Source organism: Rhinopithecus roxellana, chromosome 8, assembly GCF_007565055.1.
Source record: "Rhinopithecus roxellana isolate Shanxi Qingling chromosome 8, ASM756505v1, whole genome shotgun sequence".
Lineage (NCBI taxonomy): Eukaryota > Metazoa > Chordata > Mammalia > Primates > Cercopithecidae > Rhinopithecus > Rhinopithecus roxellana.
Window position 1 is genome coordinate 34,992,507 of NC_044556.1, and position 24,417 is coordinate 35,016,923.

Consider the following 24,417-nt stretch of genomic DNA (forward strand, 5'->3'; position numbering starts at 1 on the left):
TAAATTCAGGTTCATCCAGACACCCCCCTAGTCTTGCCTTGACCCAGAAACATTGTGGTCACAGGGCTCTCAGCCTCCCACTCCCATAAGAAAGCTTCCTAATTATGATATCTTGGTCTTGCCAAGCATTTAGAGGGCCTTCCTCTGTGGCCCTCCAGATAGTGATTTGAATTAAGTAAAGCTCTTTTTAGATAAGTGTTCTAGTCCAGTCTGAAATCAGCTTGTTGGTCTTTTTGGCAGTGTCATTGCCCAGTACCAGCACGTTCTTGGCTCCTTGCCACATCTCTGGCCACAATGTGGGAGGCAAAGGCAGTGAGCATTTCCAGAGTGGTGAGATGAGGCAAGGTCCACACAGCATCTCTGAATAGCATGTCCACACAGGGCTCAGAGTCATCATGCTGCATGTCCACCTCATGTCCACAGTATCTGAGCAGTTGAGATTGGTGGAGTGGACCTTCTAGTTACTCATCACCTAGACGAAGGTCCTCATCAACTCCACTTCTCAAAGGGGTGGAATTGAACCTGAACCTGCTTGACAGATGAGTGCCCAAGCCTAGCCAAAGTGGCTGCCATGGTGACCCTCGTCCTGAAAGCCATTTCCATTAATTTAAAAATTGTAGGTATATAGGAACTATAATAACAGGCTTAAAATTGAAATTTGCTCTGTGTGGTGGGTCACACCTGTAATCCCAATACTTTGGGAGGCTAAGCCGGGATGATCACTTGAGCCCAGAAGTTTGAGACTAGCCTGAACGACATAGTGAGATCCCTGGCTCTACCAAAAAAAAAAATTAAAATGGTGGGAAAGGGCATGAGTAAAAAGTCCCCTCCTGCCCCTGTCTTCCACCCACCTGGTTTCCCTGACAAGTAGCCAATATTACCAATTCCTCTTGTATCTTTTCTAATTCTATGCATATACAAACACACTTTTCACTTAATAATATCTCTAACCTGTCAACATTCCTTGTACCATTATTTTCATTCAGGACCTTTTTTTATGCTTGAATTATTTTTAACAACATGTTTAATTATCTCTCTGCCTCAGGCCTCTCCTTTCTTTCTACATCCTTCCTGGTTTATCATAAATTCTTCACAGCTATAATGTATTATGAAATTTTGAGCAATGTGTAAAATTTATCTTTGGTACAACTGCACATACAGATTGTTAAGGCAGTGTCGGTGAAATGGAACATTGATCGAACTCTGTTGAGTGTAGGTCATGGTATAACATACTGTTTAAACAAGAAAACAACATAATGGCAGACTGTACCAAAGGAAGGTGGTGAGAGAACTTTACCTTGTGGAGTCTTTGTTTTACATCTGGATAACATTTAAGTGCTTATTTTGTGCTAACTACTTTATGTATTAACCATGTATTTATCTCACAACATCCTTATAGGACAGATACTTATACCCATTTTATAGTAGAGTAAACTGAGACACAGGCACATTTGAGGTTAAAATATATGACCAGGTGTCCAGAACTAGTAAATGGCAGTGTGGATACAATGCTGTTGTCTACTGTCAGAGCCTATGTTCTTACCCGTTTTGATTCCTTTGAGGGATAGTAAGATAGTAAGCAGTTTTGATGAAATAATGACATAGTCCTCAACAGCAACCAAGTTAATCATGTAGTAACCTGGATGCCTTTATAGACACTGAAACATTGGTGTTCTCTGGTCCTGACTGCATTATAATTGTTGCTGAATGGAGGCCGGGCGCCGTGGCTCAAGCCTGTAATCCCAGCACTTTGGGAGGCCGAGAAGGGCGGATCATGAGGTCAGGAGATCGAGACCATCCTGGCTAACACGGGGAAACCCTAGCTCTACTAAAAAATACAAAAAAACTAGCTGGGCAAGGTGGCGGGCGCCTATAGTCCCAGCTACTCGGGAGGCTGAGGCAGGAGAATGGCGTAAACCCGGGAGGCGGAGCTTGCAATGAGCTGAGATCCGGCCACTGCACTCCAGCCCAGTGGACAGAGCGAGACTCCGTCTCAAAAAAAAAAAAAAAAAATTGTTGCTGAATGGCCAGGTGCGGTGGTTCACACTTGTAATCCCAGCACTTTGGGAGGCGGAGGCAGGTGGATTGCTTGAACCCAGGAGTTCAAGACCAGCCTGAGCAACGTAGTGAAACCCCATCTCTACAGAAAATACAAAAATTAGCCGGGCATGGTGGCACACGCCTGTAGTCCCAGCTACTTCGGAGAATCACTTGAACCTGAGATTAGGAGATTGCAGTGAGCTGAGATCAGGCCATTGCACTCCAGCCTGGCCTGGGCAACAATGCGAGACTCTGTCTCAAAAAAAAAAAAAAAAAAAAAAGGGCTGGGTGTGGTGGCTCACGCCTGTAATCCCAGCACTTTGGGAGGCTGAGGGGGACAGATCACCTGAGACCAGGAGTTCAAGACCAACCTGACCAACGTGGAGAAACCCCCTTCTCTACTAAAAATACAAAATTAGCCCGGCGTGATGGCACATGCCTGTAATCCCAGCTACTCAGTAGGCTGAGGCAGGAGAATAGCTTGAACCCGAGAGGCAGACGTTGCAGTGAGCCGAGATCGTGCCATTGCACTCCAGCCTGGGCAACAAGAGCAAAACTCTGTCTCAAAAAAAAAAAGTTGTTTAGTGCTCTTTGAACTTAAGTATGCCATGAAGAATTCTAGTATTTATGCTGTGTTGTTAAATGCATGTTGAAAATCATGGCTCTAGAAATTTAAAGATCATTAAAGTCCCCGCCTGTAACGAGGCCAAGGAGAAACTTTACAGTATGACAGTATCTTAGAACATCCTTACCTACGGCAGAATCTGTGTTTCCTTCAAAAACAGATTTCTGAGTTCCATTCTAGGTATACTGAATCAGAATTTTTTGGAACCAGTGGTCAGGAATTATTTGTAATAAGCCTCCCAATAATTATTGGAATACTTGAGAACCATTATCTTAGCGAACTTACTGTGGTTCAAATCTTAGTCCTCTGCTTATTTAGCTCAGAAGCTTGATTGATCAGGATGCTAAACCCAAGTCTCTCTCAGGGATAAACTCATTTTAGCTAGGCTTATGAAACTAATGTATAAAACTGGAATAACAATTTAATACGTATAGAAGGAACTAAGTTCTTTTCTTCAGATAGGTCAGGAACATGGGAAATCAAGGTAGAATGTTTTAACGGAACATAGAATTAGAACAAAGGAAGTTAACTAGATAGTCCAAAGTACTGATGGCATTTTCTTTCATAATAGGCATATGTACCCAACATCAAAAGCAAGTCAGGTCTTTGTATAACAGCAGTGGACATTTTTCCTCTAGATAGGTTCATTTGTTGTCACATTACTAGCAGGAGAGTTTTTCAGGACTGGTTATGTGTCAAAAATTTGCATGCTGCAGCTTCTACAGTCTGCCACCCTTAGTTAATGACGCTTCCATTCTTTAGTTGCTCAGGTCAAAAACATTAGTGTTATCTTTGACTACTATTTCTCTCACAATCCACATGTAGTCCACTGGCAAATCCTGTAGGCTCTGTCTTTAAAATAAACCCAGAATTTGACTATTTCTTACCACACCCTTATTCTAACCACTCTGGAAGAAGCCATTGTGACCTCTAGATTATTAAAATACTATTTTTTCTGGTTTCCCTGCTTCTGCTGTTGCTCCTCCCCAGCAGTCTGTCCTCAATGAAGCATCCAGAGTGATCTGGTTACAATGTAGGTCAGAACATGTCACTTTTCTGCTCAAAGCCCTCCAGTGGCTTCCCATCTTCTTCTAAGTCCCTATGTTCTGGGATGTTACCTCTTTGCCATTTATCTCTGACTTTATCTTCTACATGTTCTTCTTCTGGTCTTTGTTCCAATCACATATTCTCACTGAAGAATCTTTGCATTCTTTTCTCTGGAGTTCTCTTCCTTCTGTATCCCTCACTTCAGTTACTTAACCAGAAGTCACCTCCTTAGTGAAGCTTTCTCTGGTTGTTCTGTCCAGTTCCAAATCCTAACATTTCATGTCCCTTTTCTTTGCCTTGTTTTTTCTCCATAGCATTTATCACTTGCTAGCTCATATTTTACTTATTTAATCTTTGCTGTTGTCTTTACCCACTGGAATGTAAACTCCATGAGGACAGTATGCTAGTGAGTCACCATTGCCTAAAACATAGTGGGTCTTCTGATATTTGTTGAATGCATGACTCTTGCTTGGATAGCATCTGTCTTGATTTCATTGTTAACTCTCGTAGGGCAGTCTGATTTCCAAGTTTTGTGAGACCATATTGAGGACTGCAGTACTTCTGTATTACTGATAGATTTTTATTAATGGAGCTTTGTCCTCAGAAAGCTTTAGCAAGTGACCATTGCCTATGATGTACAGAATAAAACCAGATTTGATATTACCATCATTACTGCTATTTGACTTATCTTACTTCATCCTTCTTTTATTATCTCCAAATCTTCTGTTCACCAAACAAGAGAGTGTTTTCCCACTACCTTTTTTGTTCTTCTTATTCCCTCACTCATAGTGCCCTCCCTTTCCTCCCTTACACCCTATCTAAAGTACTTTGCAGAGCCCAGCTTCTCCTTTTCTTTGTAGTTGCCTTTCACCAACCCAGCTCAATATCCAACTACTTACTCTTAAGTTCTATGCCTTATGTTATCTGTACTACTGCTTTGGCAGTTTTGCTGCTGTGACTTAGAGTTGTTTTTAATTTTTAATTTTGTTTTTGGGACAGGGTCTCACTCTGTCACCAAGGCTGGAGTTCAGTGGTGGGATTTTGGCTTGCTGCAACCTCTGCCTCCTGGGCTCAAGTGATCCTCCCACCTCAGCCTGCCTCCTGAGTAGCTGGGACTGCAAGCACGCAACTAATTTTTGAATTTTTTTGTAGAGACAGTCTCACTGTATTGCCCAGACTGGTCTCAAACTCCTGGGATTACAGACATGAGCCACTGCACTCGGCCCTGGCTAATTATTTTTAATTTTTTAATTTTTTATTTGTATTTGTTTTTATTTTTTTAGAGACAGAGTCTCACTCTATCGCCCAGGCTGGAGTGCAGTGGTGCCATCTCGGCTCACTGCAACCTCTGCCCCCCGGGTTCAAGCGATTCTCTTGTCTCAGCCTCCTGAGTAGCTGGGATTACAGGCGCCTACCACCACACCTGACTGATTTTTTGCATTTTTAGTAGAGACAGGGTTTCACCATCTTGGCCAGGCTGACCTTGAACTTCTGACCTCATGATACCCCCGCCTCGGCCTCCCAAAGTGCTGGGATTACAGACTTGAGCCACCACACCCGACCGGATTTTTTATTTTTTGAGACGAGACATCATTGTGTGCCCATGCTGGTCTCAAACTCCTGGGCTCAAGCGATCCTCCTGCCTTGGCCTCTGAAAGTGCTGGGATTACAGGCATGAGCTCACTGTGCCTAGCCTGAATTATAGTTATTTTTAAATGTTGGGCACATCTTTACTGAGGGCTATGATTTGTATAAATTGTTTTGTTAACAGTGGTAAAGTATACAGAGATTGGAAAGCTAAGGTGCTTACTGTATGTTATGTTTGTCTTATGTTGTTTGTATCTACCAGGATGATTTGCACTTTATATTAGCTTAAGGTAGTGGCTGTCAACCCTGACAGCATGTTAGAATCACCTGAGGAAGCTTTTAAACTGATGCCCAAGCCCTACCCCAGACTATTACATCAGAATTTCTGCAGGCAGAAATTCCCATATATCAGTATATTTAAATCTTCCCAGGCGATTCTAATGTGTAGCGAAGGTCCAGAACCACTGATTTAAGGCAAAAGATAATTTGTTGGCTTACTTCTTTGACAGCCCTACTCTTTGTCTTTATCTTTAGTATTCATCTCAGTGCCTGAGACCAAATGAATTGTTTTGTGGTTTGTTTTGAGTGAGTGAACAAATTGTTAAACACAAAGAGCTGAACTTTTTAGAAGACAACATAACTCAGAGTTCAGTGATGTCTAGGTATTTGCTTAGGGAAAAAAATTAAGTATCTGCTGTATGGGAGTCTGTCTCATGTTACCTCATGGGTTCTTAAAACAGTCCTAGATATGAGTAGGTTTTATAATCACAAAGAAGAAACTTAAGACCCAAGCAATTTATCAGTAAAGCTGGCATGTGAAACTGTATCTGACTTCCAGTGATTTTGAGAAAAAAAAATAATTGGTAAAAAGATATACTTTAAATTAGAATGCCGTAACATGCCAGATACATACCAGATCTTAAAGGCAAAATCGTTCTTGTTTCCCACTGCTGCTTTTTCCATCTAGCATGGGTTCTCACTGCCGAACTTTACCCTTTCGAACTTGACATCTGCATCATTGCTCACTAACACGTGAATCTCAAGATACTTGGAGTGGTCATTTTTCCCTAATTTCTTTTATTTTATTTATTCTTGGGCAACCTGTGGACCAGAATAGGTTCAAAGAGGCTTTTTCCTAATTTTTTAACCTTGTGGGTATTTTTTTTTTAAGCACATTTAAGCTCCTAAACAAGTTGCTTATGGGATGTTTTCACTCATTTTAATTTTCTCTTCTGTATGTTGTAAATGTTATGCTTAAATATGTCAGTTTTAAACACTACTGAGTGATATGAAATACAGTGACTCCCAGTTAAAGTAAAAATTATTCTAATGTGTGTTAAAACAGTAAAGAAGACTGTTCAGAACTATTATGGCCAGGTGTGGTGGCTCATGCCCGTAATCCCAGCACTTTGGGAAGTCAAGGCGAGTGGATCCGGAGGTCAGGAGTTTGAGACCAGCCTGGCCAACATGGTGAAACCCCATCTCTACTAAAAATACAAAAATTAGCAGGGTGTGGTGGCAGGCGCCTGTAATAATCCCAGTTATTTGGGAGGCTGAGGCAGGAGAATTGCTTGAACCCAGGAGGTGGAGGTTGCAGTGAGCCAAGATCACGCCACTGCACTCCATCCTGGGTGACAGAGCAAGACTCTATCTCAAAAACAAACCAAAAAAAAAAAAAAGACTATTACAATAGAGGAGAAAAATCAGGCTCAACTCTTAATACATTAAAGACAGCTGGGTATTTACGTATAGCCAATAAGCAGAGTTGGGGAGAAAATTATTAAGAGGAGATCATGAGGGTAGGGGGATTCATGCTGAAGGCAGTTCAAAGACTTATACATCAAAGGTAGGGGATGAAGAACTTGATTAGATATCAAGAGTGGGCAGATTCTTGCTAAAACTGGGCTAGACAGACCAAAGACGGGGATGTGGGCACAGAGGCGGGGTGGGATGTCAAATCCTAGTTCAAAAGAGGCCTTAGAGAGAAGCCTAAAGTTTGCCACTCCATGTGTATGTGAGATGTACATAATTGCTTTAGTAAATAGTGAGGTGTTTAAGACATACCAGAAAAGCAGTTATTCCCTAGAGTTTGTAGAATGTTTTAAAGTGAAATTGCTCTACTTAAAACTAGCTTGCCTGACTTCACTACCTACTTGTGTCTAATAAAACTCAAAATTGGCTACTAATAGAGAAAACAAGTTCTAAAGACTATTAAAATGACTTTTGAAAGAGTGAATGTGAGGCAAATTATTTGGAAGTGCCAGCATCTGTTTTTTATAATGTTGATCCTGATTTAAGACATATCTTTATGCTTTTCAAGTCTTCTTGCTTGATAATGATAAACTATATACATCTACAATTTTATTTCTAAGTGCATTCTATGTTATCTCCAGGTCTAAACTGGGAAAATAATATTTAGCTTATTTGGAATTTTAAGAAACACAGATAACAGTAACTTTTATTTAGTGAAACCAGTACTGTATCATTATCATTATTACTAACTGTGGTCACCATGCAGTGCAGTAGAGCACTAGAACTTATTCTTCCAGTCTTACTGTAACTTTGTACCTTCTGATTGCTATCTTTGATATCTTTCTTTTCCCCATCCCTTCCCTGACCCCTCAGCCTCTGGTAACCACCATTTTAGTTTCTGTTTCTCTGAGATAGGCTTTTTTAGATTCCACATATCTTATAGTGAGATCATAAAGTATTCGTCTTTCTGTGTCTGGCTTATTTCACTTAGCATAGTATCTTTCAGGTCCATCCTTGTTGTTGCGAAAGACAGAATTACCTTCTTTTTAAAGGCTGTATAGTATTCCATTGTGTGTATATAACACATTTTCTTTATCCATTCAGCTGTTGAGTTGATTGATACTTAGGTTACTTTTGTATCTTGATTATTGTGAACACTGCTGAAATGAACATGGTGCAGATATCTCTCTGACATACCAATTTCAGTTCCTTTGGCTATCTATCCAGAAGTGAATTTCTGAATCATATGGTAATTTTGGTATATTGTGGAATTTCCATGCTATTAGTATTTTCCAAAATGGCTATACTAATTTACATTCCCACCAACAGAAGGGTTCCTTTTTCTCCTTATCCTGGCCCAAGACTTATTATCATTTGTCTTTTTGATAATAGCCATTCTAACAGGCATGGGATGATATCTCATTGTGGTTTTAATTTGCATTTCCCTGATTAGAGATGTTGAGCATTTTTTCAGATATCAGTTGCCCATTTGTATCTCTTTGAGAAATGTCTCTTCAGACCCTTTGTCCATTTTAAAATTGGGTTATTTGTTTTCTTGCTATTGAGTTGTTTTGAGTTCCTTATATATTTTCAGTATTAGCTCTTCATCAGATGTATGGTTTGCAAGTATTTCCTCCCACTTAGTTGTCTCCTTATACTGTTAATTTTCTCCTTTGCCATACAGAAGCTTTTTAGTTTGATGCAACATCCGAAAGATCTTCAAATGGGAAAAACTCCCTTAGGAAATAGCATTGAATTCTATGCAAGCAGATCTTAACAGGATAAGAATAACGTCCTGTGTATATCTCTTTCAGGAAAATAAATGCAACTATTTATTCTTGAATACTTTTGGAATGGGTTAGAGTAAAAATAAGTACAATAAATATTTACAGAGGCACAATTTACTACTATTATACTTTCTTTAACTATACCCTATTTGGAAAACTTTAAAAACTTTGAAATATGTGTTATTACTTTAAAGGGAAATTGGAACGGACATTTTCATAAAGCTTTTTTGGTCAATAAAAAGTTGCTACTATTTGTAGTTATTGGTGGGGATTATTATGATGGTAATGATAGAGAATATAAAGTGGCTAGGACCCAAAGGATTTCTAGAAAAAGAGGGTTATTTTCTTTGAAGTAGTAATTTGATAGTAATTTGAAGGGTTTGCTCAGTTTGTAAAGTAACAGTTATCCTGCTGTGACCAGTTAAGATAACAGTAGCTGACATTTATTGAGCCTCTCCTGTTATATTTTAAGTATTCTGCTAAAGATTTGACCATATATTATCTCATTTAATCTTCACAACAATTTTTTAAATTTTAATACTGGGTAAGTTGGTTTCCGGTGAAAACCAGAAAACCTGGTACACAAATTCTAAAAGAGCTATAACAATTCGCAACAAGTTTTAAGGAGTACATACTATCCCACTTTAGGGAGTGGATGTGGTTCAAAGAGATTTTTAAGTGACTGAAATTCAGAACTAGGTCTGTCCAATCCAGAGCCTATATCTTTCCATTTGGCCGTGGTACCTCATGATAATCTTTAAAACTGAGAACATTTCCTTTACATCTTTTTATTCAGAAGGGATTTTGTAAACATTTACTCATTGCCTGCTATATGTAATTTAATTTGCTAGACCCTGTAATGTATAGAAGAGGAAAGCAAGGCAGTTTCCCTCCCAAAAAAGCTTGAGTCTTTGGAGGCAGACTAGTATCTATAGAATTAATTGTCAATAGCAGTTGTATTTTAGGTGCTATGCTAAGCATTCAAATATACTTTGAACACTTTTTAAGTTTGGGTTGGAAGAACCCAAACTTAAAAAGATGGGAAGGATTTAGACAGACCAAGATGGAGAGAAAGGCACAACTTCCAAGGAGAATATGAGTCAAGGCCAAGAGGTGAAGTCTTTAATACATTCAGTAGACTAATGAAGGAGGTAAAGATTTTTATTGACACCAGGGAGACATGTTGGCAGAGATTTGGCTCCTAAAGTATACAAAACTGGGGTGGTATAAACTGACCAGACCTTTGCTGATAAGTGGAATGTGGATATTATCTAGCAAAAGAATTCTCCCTTTTCTATCTAGAATTATCCACCAGTGCCCACAAAGAGTTGCAGTGGTTAAATATTTAACTAACTTGAAGTTCTTTTGTATGTGATTGTCAAGGACTTTTTTTTTTTTTTTTTTTTTTGAGACGGAGTAGCTGGGATTACAACGCCCAGCTAATTTTTGCATTTTTAGTAGAGACAGGGTTTCCACATGTTAGCCAGGCTGGTCTCGAACTCCTGACCTGCCCTGGCCTCTAAAGTGCTGGGATTATAGATGTGAGCCACCATGCCCAGCCCAAGGAAATAATTTTAAAGGCTAGTGATGGCTGGGCGTAGTGGCTCACGCTTGTAATCCCAGCACTTTGGGAGACCGAAGCAGGCAGATCATGAGGGCAGGATCTACCCTTTAGTGTAGATACTATCTGATGAATACAGTGTGTAGTGAAACTATTACTTTATGAAATAGGAACAATTTTTTAAAGGTTTTTTTTTCTAAGCTGCAGTTCAGTTTTTGTTCAACTAAAACCTTCATATTAGTGATTCTCAAGTTAGGGGAGCTGGCATACCTCCCCTTTATGGGAGGTAACTGCCTTCTTTCTTTCCCTCTCCCACCTTTGAGAATGATTGACTAAATCACTGTTAATGAAAATGTCAGCCTTCATCTGTATTGTAGCAAAGATATTTTTTCAATCACTAACTGCTTAGTCATTTCCCTCTCTCTTTTTGCGCTATGAATTTCATCTTAGCTTTGACCCAGTTTTGAAGTTGGATAAAATGTTAACTTTTAAACTTATTATTTATCATTTTATCTATTCCTCTCAACTTTGTGACAACCACATCTTTCACAAGCATAGCTTTGACTCAATTCTTGGTTAAAATAGTCTAAAAGGACAAAGCCAAATTCATGTGACACACTAAAGGTAATCCTCCAGACTTTTACTTCCTTTTAATACTGCATGATATAGTTGAATGTCTAAGTTATAATTCCCGCTCCACCCATTTATTATAAGCATGCGGTCTTAGACAAGGCGCTTATACTCCCTGAACCTATTTCTTGATTTATAAATGGGGATAATAGTCTCTCCCCTGCCTGCTTTAACAAGCTGTTTTAGCCGGGCGTGGTGGCTCACGCCTGTAATCCCAGCTCTCAGGGAGGCAGAGGCGGGAGGATAGCTTGAGCCCAGGAGTTCGAGACCTGCCTGGGTAATACAGCGAGACCCCGTTCTCCACAAAAAGGAAAAAAAAAAAAAAAAGACAAAAAAAAAAAAATAAGCGCGTAACAAGCTGTTTTAAAGATCAATAAAAGAAACAGATTATGTAAGAGTTTTATAAACAATAAAATAGTATTCATTCATTCACATTCCTAGCATGTTCTAGGTCTCAGTCCTGGGTATACTGCAGTGAACAAACATAACAAGTTCTTTTGTTCTATGTCAAGGGTTGACAAATTATGGCCAGTGGGCCAAATCCAGTCCACCATCTGTTTTTGTTTTGTTTTGTTGTTTATTGAGACAGGCTCTTGCTCTATTGCCCAGGCTGGAGTGCAGTGGCACAATCATAGCTCACTGCAGCCTTGACCTCCCAGGCTCAAGTGATTCTCCTGCCTCAGCCTCCTGAGTAGCTTGGACTACAGGCATGTGCCACCATGCCCAGCTAAATTTTTTTGTTATTTTTAATAGAAATAAGATCTTACTGTGTTGCCTAGGCTGGGTCTCTGAGCTCAGGCAATCCTCTTGCTTTGGCCTCCTAAAGTGTTGGTATTACGGGTGTGAGCTGCTGTGCTGGGCCCACTGCCTGTTTTTATAGGATTTATAAACTAATGCTTTTGGAATGGTTGAAAACAAACAAACAAAAAAGAATAATCATATTTAATGATGTGAAAATTACATGAAATACAATTTCTGGGTACAAAGTAAAGTTTTATTGGAACACAATCATGCTTAATAGTTGGGACAGAAACTGTGACTCACAAAGCCCATCTGCCCTTTACATTAGCAGTTTACTGACTCTTGCTCTGTGATCTTGGACTTCTTTGGGGGATATTGGACAGTAAACATGTAAGTATATGTTCATTGGTGGCAAATTCCTTGAAGAAAAATAAAGCAGTAAAGGGGCTAGAATTGTGAAGGTTGGAAGGGTACAACAGCTACTTTATATATAGGAGTTAGGGAAGGGTAGTTTATTTGGCAGGTAACATTTGAACAGAGACTGGATAAAGATTGGAGTGAATCATCCAAAAGAGCATTTCTGGCCAAAGGAACAAGAAATATGCCCTGAGGCATGAGTGTAGCTTGTCAGTCTAGGAGCTAAGTGATATGAGTTGGAGGAATTAGGGAAGGAGGAGCCGTGGAACAGACTTTAGATTTTGTTTTTGTTTTTGTTTTTTTTTTTTTTTTGAGACAGAGTCTCACTCTGTCACCAAGGCTGGAGTGCAGTGGCACCGTGTTGGCTCACTACAACCTCCATCTTCTGGGTTCAAGCAGTTCTCCTGCCTCAGCCTCCCGAGTAGCTGGGATTACAGGCGCCCACCACTTCGCCTGGCTAGCTTTTATATTTTTAGTAGAGAAGGGGTTTCACCATGTTGGCCAGGCTGGTCTCAAACTCCTGACCTCAGGTGATCCACCCACCTTGGCCTCCCAAAGTGCTGGGTTTACAGGCGTGAGCCACCACACCCAGCCCAGACTTTAGATTTTATAGTGAATATGTAAATATATTGGGCCCGGCACAGTGGCTCGCATCTGTAATCCCAGCACTTTGGGAGGCTGAAGCAGGTGGATCACCTGAGGTCAGGAGTTCGAGACCAGCCTAGCCAACATGGTGAAACCCCATCCCTACTAAAAATACAAACATTAGCCAGGTGTGGTAGCACGTGCCTGTAATCCCAGCTACTCGGGAGGCTGAGGCAGGAGAATTGCTTGAACTCAGGAGGCAGAGGTTGCAGTGAGCCAAGATCATGCCACTAGACTCCAGCCTGGGCAACAGAGCGAAACTCCAGATATAGATATAGATATAGATATAGATATAGATATAGATATAGATATAGATAGAATAATTTTATATAATATATAATTATATATTATATAATTTTAATATAATTATATGTATTATGTTTACTACTACGTCAAGGTATTTTTGTGGTATTGTGTTCAAATAGTGAAAAAATCAACACTTCAGAAACTATCAAATATCTAATAACCATCCACCATTTCAGTAACTGTCGGGAAATAACATAGGATTCCTTGCCATGACAATGTGTTTTAGGATCCCATGTTGACATCTAATGATAACTACATTCTTTTTAACGACTCATTAAGTATTTCACCCTTGCCATTGCATATACTTTCAAATTTCCTCACTTTCATTTAAAAACTGGGAGATGTTTTGGTTCCTCTAATTGGATATTTCTCCTGTTCTTGGTATTCTCAGGTAAACCGGGAATATTAAGTTTTTTCAGCACTTGAACCTGGATTCAAATAATACTACTAGATTTTCTTTCCTCACCCTGCTTTTTAACTTAGAAAATGGAAGTGAGTTTTTAGTTAACCTTCATCTTTCATATAATCCCCTTGTTTAACCAATTGATCAATTTTTTAAGCATGAGGTACTATCGGGATATTAAGTGAAGTCAAAGGTCTTGGTCAAGTAGTAACTTTAAAAAGCCTTCTTTATTGCCTTTAGGATTTGGACATCCTCACCTCAGTCCTTTGGCTTCCTTGACCTGGTTCTTTCAGTTTTCACATCACTCAGTAGCCTTTACCTTTCTTTATTTCCCTTTTCATCTTAAAAAAAAAAAAAAAATTAAAGGATGAGGGATGTTGACATACTCCTTTTTTTATTAAAAATTTTTTAATTTGCTTTATCATACTAGTAACATTATATTTCTTATATAACTTTTTGAACACAGAGGAAAGCCAAAAAAGAAAAAAGAAAAAAAAATTCTTTTGTACCAGAGATAGTCCTAGTTAAAATTTAGTAGCTATACATGGGTGTAAATATATATAATCTTTAAAAGACCAGGAAAGGAGTAAAGGCCCTTTTCATTCAACAGCACATTATAAACATATATAAACAGCATATTATAAACCCATGTCAACAAATGGAGCACTTCTCAAACTTTTTTACTGTCAGGGCCCCTTTACATACTTAAAAACTGAATTTTTATTTATGTGACATATCTGTTACATTAGATATTAAAACTGAGGCCGGGCACAGTGGCTCACACCTGTAGTCCTGGCACTTTGGGAGGTGAGGCAGGTGGATCATTTGAGATCAGGAGTTCAAGACGAGCCTAGCCAACATGGTGAAACCCCATCTCTACTAAAAACACAAAAATTAACCAGACGGTATGGCACGTGCCTGTAATCCCAGCTACTCAAGAGGCTGAGGCCAGAGAATCGCTTGAACCTGGGAGGTGGAGGTTGCAGTGAGCTGAGATTGTGCTACCGTACTCCAGTCTGGGTGATAGACTGAGACTCTGTCCCAAAAAAAATACTGAAACTGATTTTTAAAATAACTTGTTTTAAAATAATAAACCTATTACATTTAGCATAGTTATTTGTTGTTTAAAAAAAAATTTTTATTTTCCAAAACAGAAAAGGAATTAGTGTGACAAGTAACATTGTTTTACATTTTGCAAGTCTTGTAAATGCCTACATTCAGTTTGTTACGACATATTGTCTTAGTTTGTGTATATTGTTTCCTCTACTTGGAATGCCCTCCCTGGTCTTAACTACTCATCCTCCAGTCCATCTCAAACATCACTACCTTTGAAGACTACATTTTTGTTTTTGTTTTGAGACAGAATCTCACTCTTATCTCCCAGGCTGGAGTGCAGTGGCGCAATCTTGGCTCACTGCGACCTCCGCTACCTGGGTTCAAGCGATTCTCTTGCCTCAGCCTCCCCAGTAGCTGTGATTACAGTTGCCTGCCACCGTGCCTGGCTAATTTTTGTAATTTTTTAAAGTAGAGATGGGATTTCACCATCTTGGCCAGGCTGGTCTTAAACTCCTGACCTCGTGATCCGCCCACCTCGGCCTCCCAAAGTGCTGGGATTATAGGCGTGAGCCACCACGCCTGGCCAACCACCCCCTGTTTAATGTGGGTATACAGAGTTGATTGCATCTTCCTTTGTGCCTCAGTCTACATTTAATACCTGCTTGCTACATTACTATCTAGGCGTCAGGTCCTTGAGGGTAGTGACAATGTCTTATCCAGTCTTCAGTCTTTATTTATTGATACTTCTCTTCCTAGTTTGCTGAATGGGTGAATTACTACTTTTTTATATGCAGTATCAGTTCATCTTCTATCCAAACAAACTGCTCTTCTTTCAGTTGTACCAATTCCATCAGATTTTGTAACTTGTGAAAATTTGGGTGGGATTTCAGGAATATTAGTATCTTAAATTTTCAGTTTGGTAATTTTATTGTACATTCAAATATTATGTTATATAAGTAGTATGTAAAATATGACTGTGGCTTTATTCCTTTTTCCTTTCAGGGAAGGTACTTTTTTGATAGTGTATGAATATGTATATACTTATTTTTTGGATTACACACACTTTACTTGACTGAGGTGTTTCATAATTATGTAAAGATTATGGGAAATGCACCTTGACAGAAAGGGGATAGACCATAGCTCACTCCACAGATTTGTCACAAATAGACCAAAAAAAAAAAAAAACAAGGTTTATTATTAAAAGTAGGATTACTGATTTTTTAAATAAGAGATTGATACCAACAGTTGAAACATACAGAAATGTGATTAAGTGTACATGCCAAAGAAAATATAGTTAGAAATCTATATTGTAACAGTTAGTCCTGTGTAGCATAATTTTCATGAGTTGAGCAGGATTTCTTCATGATTAGAATCCCTCTTTTTATTGTTTTTGCTCAGTTAATATAAGGAGCCTTATGGAGCATTTCCCCTCCACCAGTTTTCATCCCAGAAAAAATAATACACTATCTGTAATTACCCTGTCAAGGCAGGGTTCTAACACTTTATGTACCTAAGAATGTTCTAATACGTTTTTTGTGGCATAAATTCCTGATGCCTGCTTCCAGGTAGTCCACATACCAACTTTTGTCTTTCAAATCTTAAAAACTTTGTAGGATTTTGCAGCTAAAAGAAATTTTGCAGATCTTCTAATATGACTCTATGAGGAGTTGGGTTATAATGAGAAAACTCAGGACCGAAAACAGTAATGTTTCTAGGATCACAAATCTAGTTAGCTGATGGACCAACAGAGACAGTTATTGGAACCCAAATTTTTCATTCTACCTTGCTCCATCAATCACTAGGCCTTTCTCGACTAACGGTTTCATCACAGAGCAGCTTTTCTTTGTCCTTTTCAGAATAAGAGTAAACTTACAGTAAGATTATTTGTATAAACCTAGGGATACTAAAGGTGTAAAGCATTTCTGTTTGGTTTATTTTCTTTTTTGAGACAGTCTCACTCTGTCGCCCAGGCTGGAGTGCAGTGGCAGGATCTCGGCTCACTGCAAACTCCGCCTCCTGGGTTCAAGAGATTCTCCTGCCTCAACCTCTCAAGTAGCTGGGATTACAGGTGTGCGCCACCATGCCAGCTAAGTTTTGTATTTTTAGTAGAAACAGGGTTTCACCATGTTGGCCAGGTTAGTCTCAAACTCCTGACCTCAAATGATCTGCCTGCCTCAGGCTCCCAAATTGCTGGGATTACAGGCATGAACTACTGCACCCAACCCAAATTTTTGGGTTTTTTTTCTAATTCTCTTCTCACTCCCAGCTTTCTTTCTTTTCTTTTCTTTTCTTTTTTTTTTTTTTTTTTTAAGACAGAGTCTCCTACAGTTGCCCAGGCTGGAGTATAATCTTAGTTCACTACAACCTCCACCTTCCGGGTTCAGGTGATTCTCCTGCCTCAGCTTCCCAAGTAGCTGGGATTACAGGTACCCACCACCACATCCAGCTAATTCTTGTATTTTTAGTAGAGATGGGGTTTCGCCATGTTGGCCAGACTGGTCTTGAACTCCTGACCTCAAGTGATCCTCCCACCTCAGCCTCCCAAAGTGCTGGGATTACAGTCAGGAGCCACCGCACCTGGCCCCAGCTTTATTTTCAAGAGACTCTTGAAAGTTTTTTTTTTTTTTTTTTTTTTTTTTTAATGCTGAAGAATGGTTTGAATTTGATGGGGTCATCAATAACTTAAAATTGTTTGAAGGAAATAAAGAAGTCAACAGAGGATGCCTATCTAGAAATAAGGCTCAGTTTATTGTTAGATATACCATGTTCTTCTTTGCCCTACATTAGGGAGTTGAATCATCTTCATATTCATTATCACATCAAATATTAGGGAATTTTCATCCTTTCTTTCATAGTATGTTAGAACTATACTGAGAGACTCATTTGTGGTGAGCCCTATTTATTATCATTACTAGCATTATTACTATGTATAGATACTGCCAAATATCTATATATTAGTATTGCCAAATGCCAGATAGATAGGAACCATTCTAGAGCATCTTACATCAGTTTAAGAATCAAGAAGGAAGGGACCCAGAACAGTCTTAGAGTAGATTAACTGGAGAATTGCTCTCTAGCTAGTTGGACCACTTAGCTCCTCCCTTCTCTCCTCTTTGGGCTAAGCTGAAGACAAAAACAGCATTTGTCCTCAGAATATAGCACTGAGTATGAGCACTGGGACCATAGACACAGAACAGTGTCCCACCTAGCCTGTTGGACCTTGGGCTCACTCCGAAGATAAACTGCTCACACACCCTGATGAGCAGAAGCAAATCTACTCTTTCCTTCCCCTGTAGTCACTAGAGACAAACTACCAGCAAACAGAATGGCAAACTAAATTAAATTCAGAGCACCATTCATGGAAAACCAATACCACGAAAGGGAAGAATCAAATTCAATGAAGAGAGGATCTAAATTTTTAGGAAACAATCAATAGAACAAGACTTTAAAATGGGTAGTTATACTGGGCACATTGGCCCACACCTGTAATCTCAGTGCTTTGGGAGGCTGAGTTGGGAGGATCACTTGAGGCCAGGAGTTTGAGAACTGCCTGGGCAACATAGTGAGACCCTCTCTCTGCAGGAAATTAAAAATTTTTAAAAATTAGCCAGGCATGGTGAGGCACACCTGTAGTCTTAGCTACTTGAGAACTTGAGGCAGGAGGATCACTTGAGCCCAGGAGTTTAAGGTTACAGTGAACTTTGATCACACTGCTGCACTCTAACCTGAGCAACCAAGTGAGACCCTGTCTCTGAGAAAAAACACCTAAAAAATTAAATAAGGAGTTAATGTCCTAATATAGATGATTGTATACACACTAAAAGAAATTGCTTTGCTCTACATACTTGCCAGTACCAAAAAAAAAAAAAAAAAAAAAAGACAAAAGGAATTACCAAAAATCTTAGAAATTAAAAATTGAACAGTCAAAATAATTGTTATGCTGGGCCTGGTGACGAGTGCCTGTACTCCCGGCTACTCAGGAGGCTGATGCGGAAAGATTCCTGAGGTCAGGAGTTGGAGGCTGCAATGAGCTATGATCATGCCACTGTACTCCAACCTGGGCAATATAGCGAGACCCTGTCTCTTAAAAAAAAAATTGAGCAGGAAAATGGGCACAGATGAAGAGCATATTAGTGGATTGGAGTCAAGCATTTTCCCCAAAGCATAAAATGACAAAAAAGATAAAATCTAGAGAAAAACAATTAGATAAGCGGGTTAGAACCTAACATTTTATCATCCATTTATAATAGTATATCTAAAAAGGGAGAATGGCAACAGGGGGCAGAGGACAGAGACTAGGTTGAATAACAGAAGAAATATTTTCCATAGCATTCCTTATGCCCTCTAATACAGTGGTGAATAGTAGAGGTGATAGGAGTCATCTTTGTCTGGTATTAAAATTGATGACTTAGGGCAGGCACAGTGGCTCACACCTATAACCCCAACACTTTGGAAGGCCCAGGCTAGAGGATCACTTGAATCTAAGAGTTTGAGACCAGCCTGGGCATGGTGAGACTTGTCTCTACAAAAATAAGAATTACAAAATTAGGTGTGGTGGCACATGCCTGTGGCCCCAGCTACTCAAGAGGCTGAGGCAGGAAGATCGCTTGAGCCCAGGAGGTTGAGGCTGCAGTAAGCCTTGATCGTGCCACTGCACTCCAGCCTGGACAACAGCCAAGACCCTATCTCAAAATAAATTAATTAGTTAATAAAGTTAGTGACATTGCTTATGTTTCATTATTAAGGTTTTTGTAGAATTTTGGTAGATAGCCCTTTATTAAGTTAAAGGTGTTTATTTTATATCTACCAAAAACTAATAGTTTTGTTTTTTTATGATATTGGAGTAGGTGTTAATTTTTTTTTCAGCATGAGTTGAGATGATCATGTGGTTTTGGTCTTTTAATTTGTAAGTTACAGTAACTTATTATATTGAACCATCCTTGTATTGGGAGAATTGGTATTGGTATGCTATTTAATTTGCTAATATTTTATTTGGTTTTGCTTAAATGTTCATAATCTAGATCAAAGCTTTCTCTTTTTGTGAATGTAATGTATTTGGTCAAAAACTATTATCCTGTTTTTGAAAGACAAATTCAAATTTATCAAAACACATATATTCCCAAATCAGAATGTACCTATATTTATAGTAACAGCTTTGGGGTGCTTTATGAAAAGAAAATTTGAAGGCTGCTAAACAGTAAATGTTTAAACAGGACATTTTTTTCAAGAAATGTGATGAAAATTTTGTAATTTGTTAATTGTTTCTCCTTTTATATGTTACTCTTCATAATTCTAAGTGTAAATTTTGTTTCTCTTTAGGTACGCATAGCTGCTAAATTCATCACTCATGCACCCCCAGGGGAATTTAATGAAGTATTCAATGGTGAGTAAAGATTAGTATTTTAATCCCTCCTTAATTACCATTATTTATTGAGTACTTGCCATCTGTTTTAATTCTTATGACTTGTTGTAGCTATAGCTAAGTAAATCAAGATTCGAAGAAATTAAAATAACTTGTCCAAGGTCCTCCAGTTAGTAAATGTCAAAGTAAGAATTCAAACCCAGGTCTGAGTCAAAATAAAGCTCCTAACCCATAAATTAGGATGCCTGTCTTATGTGAGAAAAGATTTTAAGGCAGATTAGTATCAATAAATGTAGAAACAATACTAAATTATTTTCATAGTTTTATTTTTTCCTTATAGATCATAGCTTAATTTTCTTCAGTGCTTTCCCTTAGGAAGTCACATGTTATGGAACACTTTTTTGGGCCAGTGGGGCTGAACTGACTATATCTGGGAAGCTTGTTAAATATGCAGATTCAGCTTTATCTTCCCCTCAAGATTCACATTCATTAGATCTGAGGTGGAACTGGTTAATCTGTATTTCATCAAGTTCTTTACCAGGTGATTCTGAATCGCAGCAGGTTGGGGAACCACAGTTAAATACATTTACAACTTTCTATACTATCTGCTGTCTTAATACATTTTACAAGATGGAAAATGTGATGGAGCATCTTAAACTTCATGATGAAATAAATAATCATAATCCCATTTTAAGTTATTAAGTTCATCTTAAAGATTCCTTAAGTAAAATAATAATTGTTGTACATCTTGGTTCAGTTTAGCAAACATTTATTTTGAGATTCTAATGTTATATTAGAAAGTTAGCTACTCGAGAGTAACTGTATGATATTCCTCTGTACCTGGTCCAGATGGTAGAACAGTCAATAATAATCTTGATTGCTAAAATTGGGAAAAGTAACTGGGAAAAACATAAACATTTGCTTCAAGGAGTATAAGATATAACAGAAGTAAATCAAGATATTTTTTATAAAACTGTGTGTGGCTTTTGAGCACCAACAACAAAGGAAACAAATGCAGCCTTTTTCTAGTCTTTTACATTGACTAAATTCTTAGTAACATTTTAAATAAATTTTCCTGTTGAAATTTTCTTTTTCTTTTTATTATTATTATTATTTTGACAGAATCTTGCTCTGTCGCCAGTCTGGAGTGCAGTGGCGTGATCTTGGCTCACTGGAACCCCTGCCTCCCAAGTAGCTGGAACTACAGGTGCTCACCCCCAAGCTCCACTCATTTTTTTGTATTTTTAGAAGAGATGGGGTTTCACCATGTTGGCCAGAATGGTCTCAATCTCTTGACCTCATGATCCGCCCGCCTCAGCTTCCCAAAATGCTAGGATTACAGGCGTGAGTCCACTGCACCCAGCCGAAATTTTCAATTTTCAGTAGAAAATTCTTCTTGAACTTTAGCTCAGATAAATTCTTGACTAACAGGCCAAGTGTGGTGGCTGACACCTGGAATCCCAGCACTTTGGGAGGCTGAGGTGGGCAGATCACCTTAAGTCAGGAGTTCAAGACCAACCTGACCAACATGGTGAAGTCCTGTCTCTACTAAAAATACAAAAGTTAGCTGAGCGTGGTGGCAGGCGCCTGTAATCCCAGCTACTCAGGAGGCTGAGGCGAGAGAATCTCGTAAACCAGGGAGGTGGAGGTTGGAGTGAGCTGAGATTGCACCATTACACTCCAGCCTGGGCGACAAGAGTGAGACTTCATCTCAAAAAAAAAAGTGACTAGACTTCTGACACACAGCTTTTTAAAAAGGTTGTAGACTTCACATTAGATTCTCCAATGAAAAATGTGTTTTAAGAATTTCACTGTCACTGACTGAATTGTGCCCAGCTTTCTTGATATGATGTTGTAGAAGAGCCTGCAATTCTTAATCTATGCTCATATTAAAGGATTCATTTAAATACAGAATTAACACTCTTTAACTGTGGCTTTCTATAAACCATGTTATTCGTTTGCTGTGAAGTTCCTTGAGGCTATATAGCATACATAATTGTACACAAATCAGTGAATATTAGCATCTTTATATTTGCATGTTTAGAATTTCTACTCATGGGGCCAGGCGCGGTGGCTCAAGCCTGTAATCCCAGCACTTTGGGAGGCCGAGACGGGCGGATCACGAGGTCAGGAGATCGAGACCATCCTGGCTAACACGGTGAAACCCCGTCTCTACTAAAAAATACAAAAGAAAAAGCTAGCCGGGCGAGGTGGCAGGCGCCTGTAGTCCTAGCTACTCGGGAGGCTGAGGCAGGAGAATGGCGTAAACCTGGGAGGCGGAGCTTGCAGTGAGCTGAGATCCGGCCACTGCACTCCAGCCTGGGCGACAGAGCGAGACTCCGTCTCAAAAAAAAAAAGAATTTCTACTCATATAGTACACCTGAAGACTAATCTTAAAAAGCCTGAATTTTAAAGATTGAATCTAGAAATCTGCTAAAATTTCTCAAATTTATCCTCCACTGAACATTGTAACATTTTTCCTCCTCAGATGTTCGGCTACTACTTAATAATGACAATCTCCTCAGGGAAGGGGCAGCACAGTAAGTATCTTTCCAAATCCACTTAGAATGTTATTCTAACATTGGATAAACTATGTTGACAGTGAACTAGCACCCTGAAAACGAAGTTTAAAATACTTCAAAGTAAAGCAGTTGGGTTTAGCAATTTTCGTTATTTTTTTTAATTGGAGAAAACATGTTCCCCCAATTGTTGTTTACTTCCTCAAAGCTTATTATAATATATGAACTAGTTTTTATTTCTGCCCACATTTGCGCCATTAAAGCAGAGTTTAATGTTAGCTGTTAGGTTTTCCTTTATGGTTGTTCTAGTTCATGTTGAGTTTTTTTAAACAGCTAGCTATACATAGGAATGATCTGCCAGTGAGGAATGATAATGTTTAAGAATAGCAAATATTAATAAAGTGCCTTAATAGTGAGAATTAACCATGGGATAAAAGCATGATTAGGTTACCTAATCATTGACTCCTTATCACTCTGAAGCTAATTAATCTTTCTAAAATATTTCCACTGTGTCCTTGCCTTCAAAAATACTACAGTGGTGCCTCTTTTTTTTTTTTTTTTTTTGATACCTTCTATAATAAAATCTAAACTTGCCGTAGCTTTCAACGCTCCCTGTTGTCTGGCTTTATCACTACTCTACTCTTCAACACAAAGTTCTATTTCAATTGCTGTCTACCCAACTGGCTCAGAGTTCCTTTGTAAAGAGTTGGATAATGGCTAGGTGGGGTAGGGATGGCGAGACAGAACAAGGACATGTTGATGCAGAGCAACAAATAATTATCATAAAGTCATTGGGTATGATATATAATTGGTTTAGATTTTAGCCATAGAAAACTGTTGTAAGAGCTGCTGCCTGGGAAACAATCTGCCCTGTCCATACTGCTTTTTTGGAACTCACTTTGGGACTAGATTCTGCAAACAGAATTTGCAGAGCTTTACTGTAATTGTCATCGTGAATGATACCCTAATTATACATTGATTTAAGGAAGCTAGGCTCACATCAGGGATATACTCTAATGATGGTTTCTCTTAGATTCATAGAATCTGCCATACAAAAGGACATTCATCATTTGCTAGTTTAACTCCTCTCTGCTTTCTTTCACTGAAAGAATTTCATCAACATCTGTCAATAGACAGTTATCTAATCTGAATGCTTCTAGTAATAAGGAATTCAAAATCTCACAAGGCAAGTTCTTCAGTTTGCCTGCCATATTGGTCCCAGTTTTATCCTTGAGAGCTACCCACAATAAATCTGCTCCGTACATCACTTGATAAGCTGAAAGGGGTGGATGTTGAATATCACCCAAGTGTGATTGCAAACTAAAGCCTGTTATCCTATTTCCAATTAGAACCAAAGAGAAGCTGGTATGTAGCTTCTCCGCCTTTTGGCTAAGATTAAGAGAAGTTGGTCTGTAGTTCAGATACTTCATTTGCTTTAATTGCACTGACACTAAAGCTTTGTATTTATAAATATTCTGGTTCTTATAGACTATAGGTTCTTGGGGAACCCTCTTGTTAAGAGAATTTTAAATATTTGATTTTCTATAGAGAAGACCCAAATATTTGATTTTCCATAGAGAAGAAAAATTCAGTCTTATTTCTGTATTAAAGCATTTCAGTCCCGTGGCCATAGTCCTCATAGTAAGTGCTCAATTAATGTTTTCATAATCATTATCATAATTACTGCCTTCAGTCTTTATAAAATGAAGGTCTTGAAGTAGCTAAGATTTGCCATCTTTCCTGGATTTGCTCCTGTTTCTGGCCACCAGAACCATCCCCAGATAATTCCAGAGCTTCTGGAATGAGTAGGGTGTTGTAAGTTACGTTAAAGAGTGAATTTCATTCTGACAGAGATAGTGAGATTGTTTTGAGCAGAGAGTAACATAATAAGACTTATATTTTAGAATAATCACTAGCTCCTGTGTAGAGGGGCAAAAGC

At 38.8% G+C, this 24,417-nt stretch overlaps 1 protein-coding gene and 1 non-coding gene across 2 annotated transcripts in view; one reads left to right on the forward strand and one right to left on the reverse strand.

Moving 5' to 3' along the window:
- The window catches only part of CAPZA1 (capping actin protein of muscle Z-line subunit alpha 1), a 50,250-nt gene that overhangs the window by 5,542 nt on the left and 20,291 nt on the right, over window positions 1–24,417 (forward strand). The window contains exons 2-3 of the mRNA XM_030935378.1: window positions 19,917–19,980; window positions 22,448–22,499. Coding sequence (XP_030791238.1) covers window positions 19,917–19,980; window positions 22,448–22,499 — 116 coding nt within the window. The remainder of the gene's footprint in view (window positions 1–19,916; window positions 19,981–22,447; window positions 22,500–24,417) is intronic.
- LOC115899410 lies at window positions 9,387–9,447 on the reverse strand. Its single transcript, XR_004059123.1, has one exon. It is a non-coding gene; the product is annotated as a U7 small nuclear RNA (small nuclear RNA).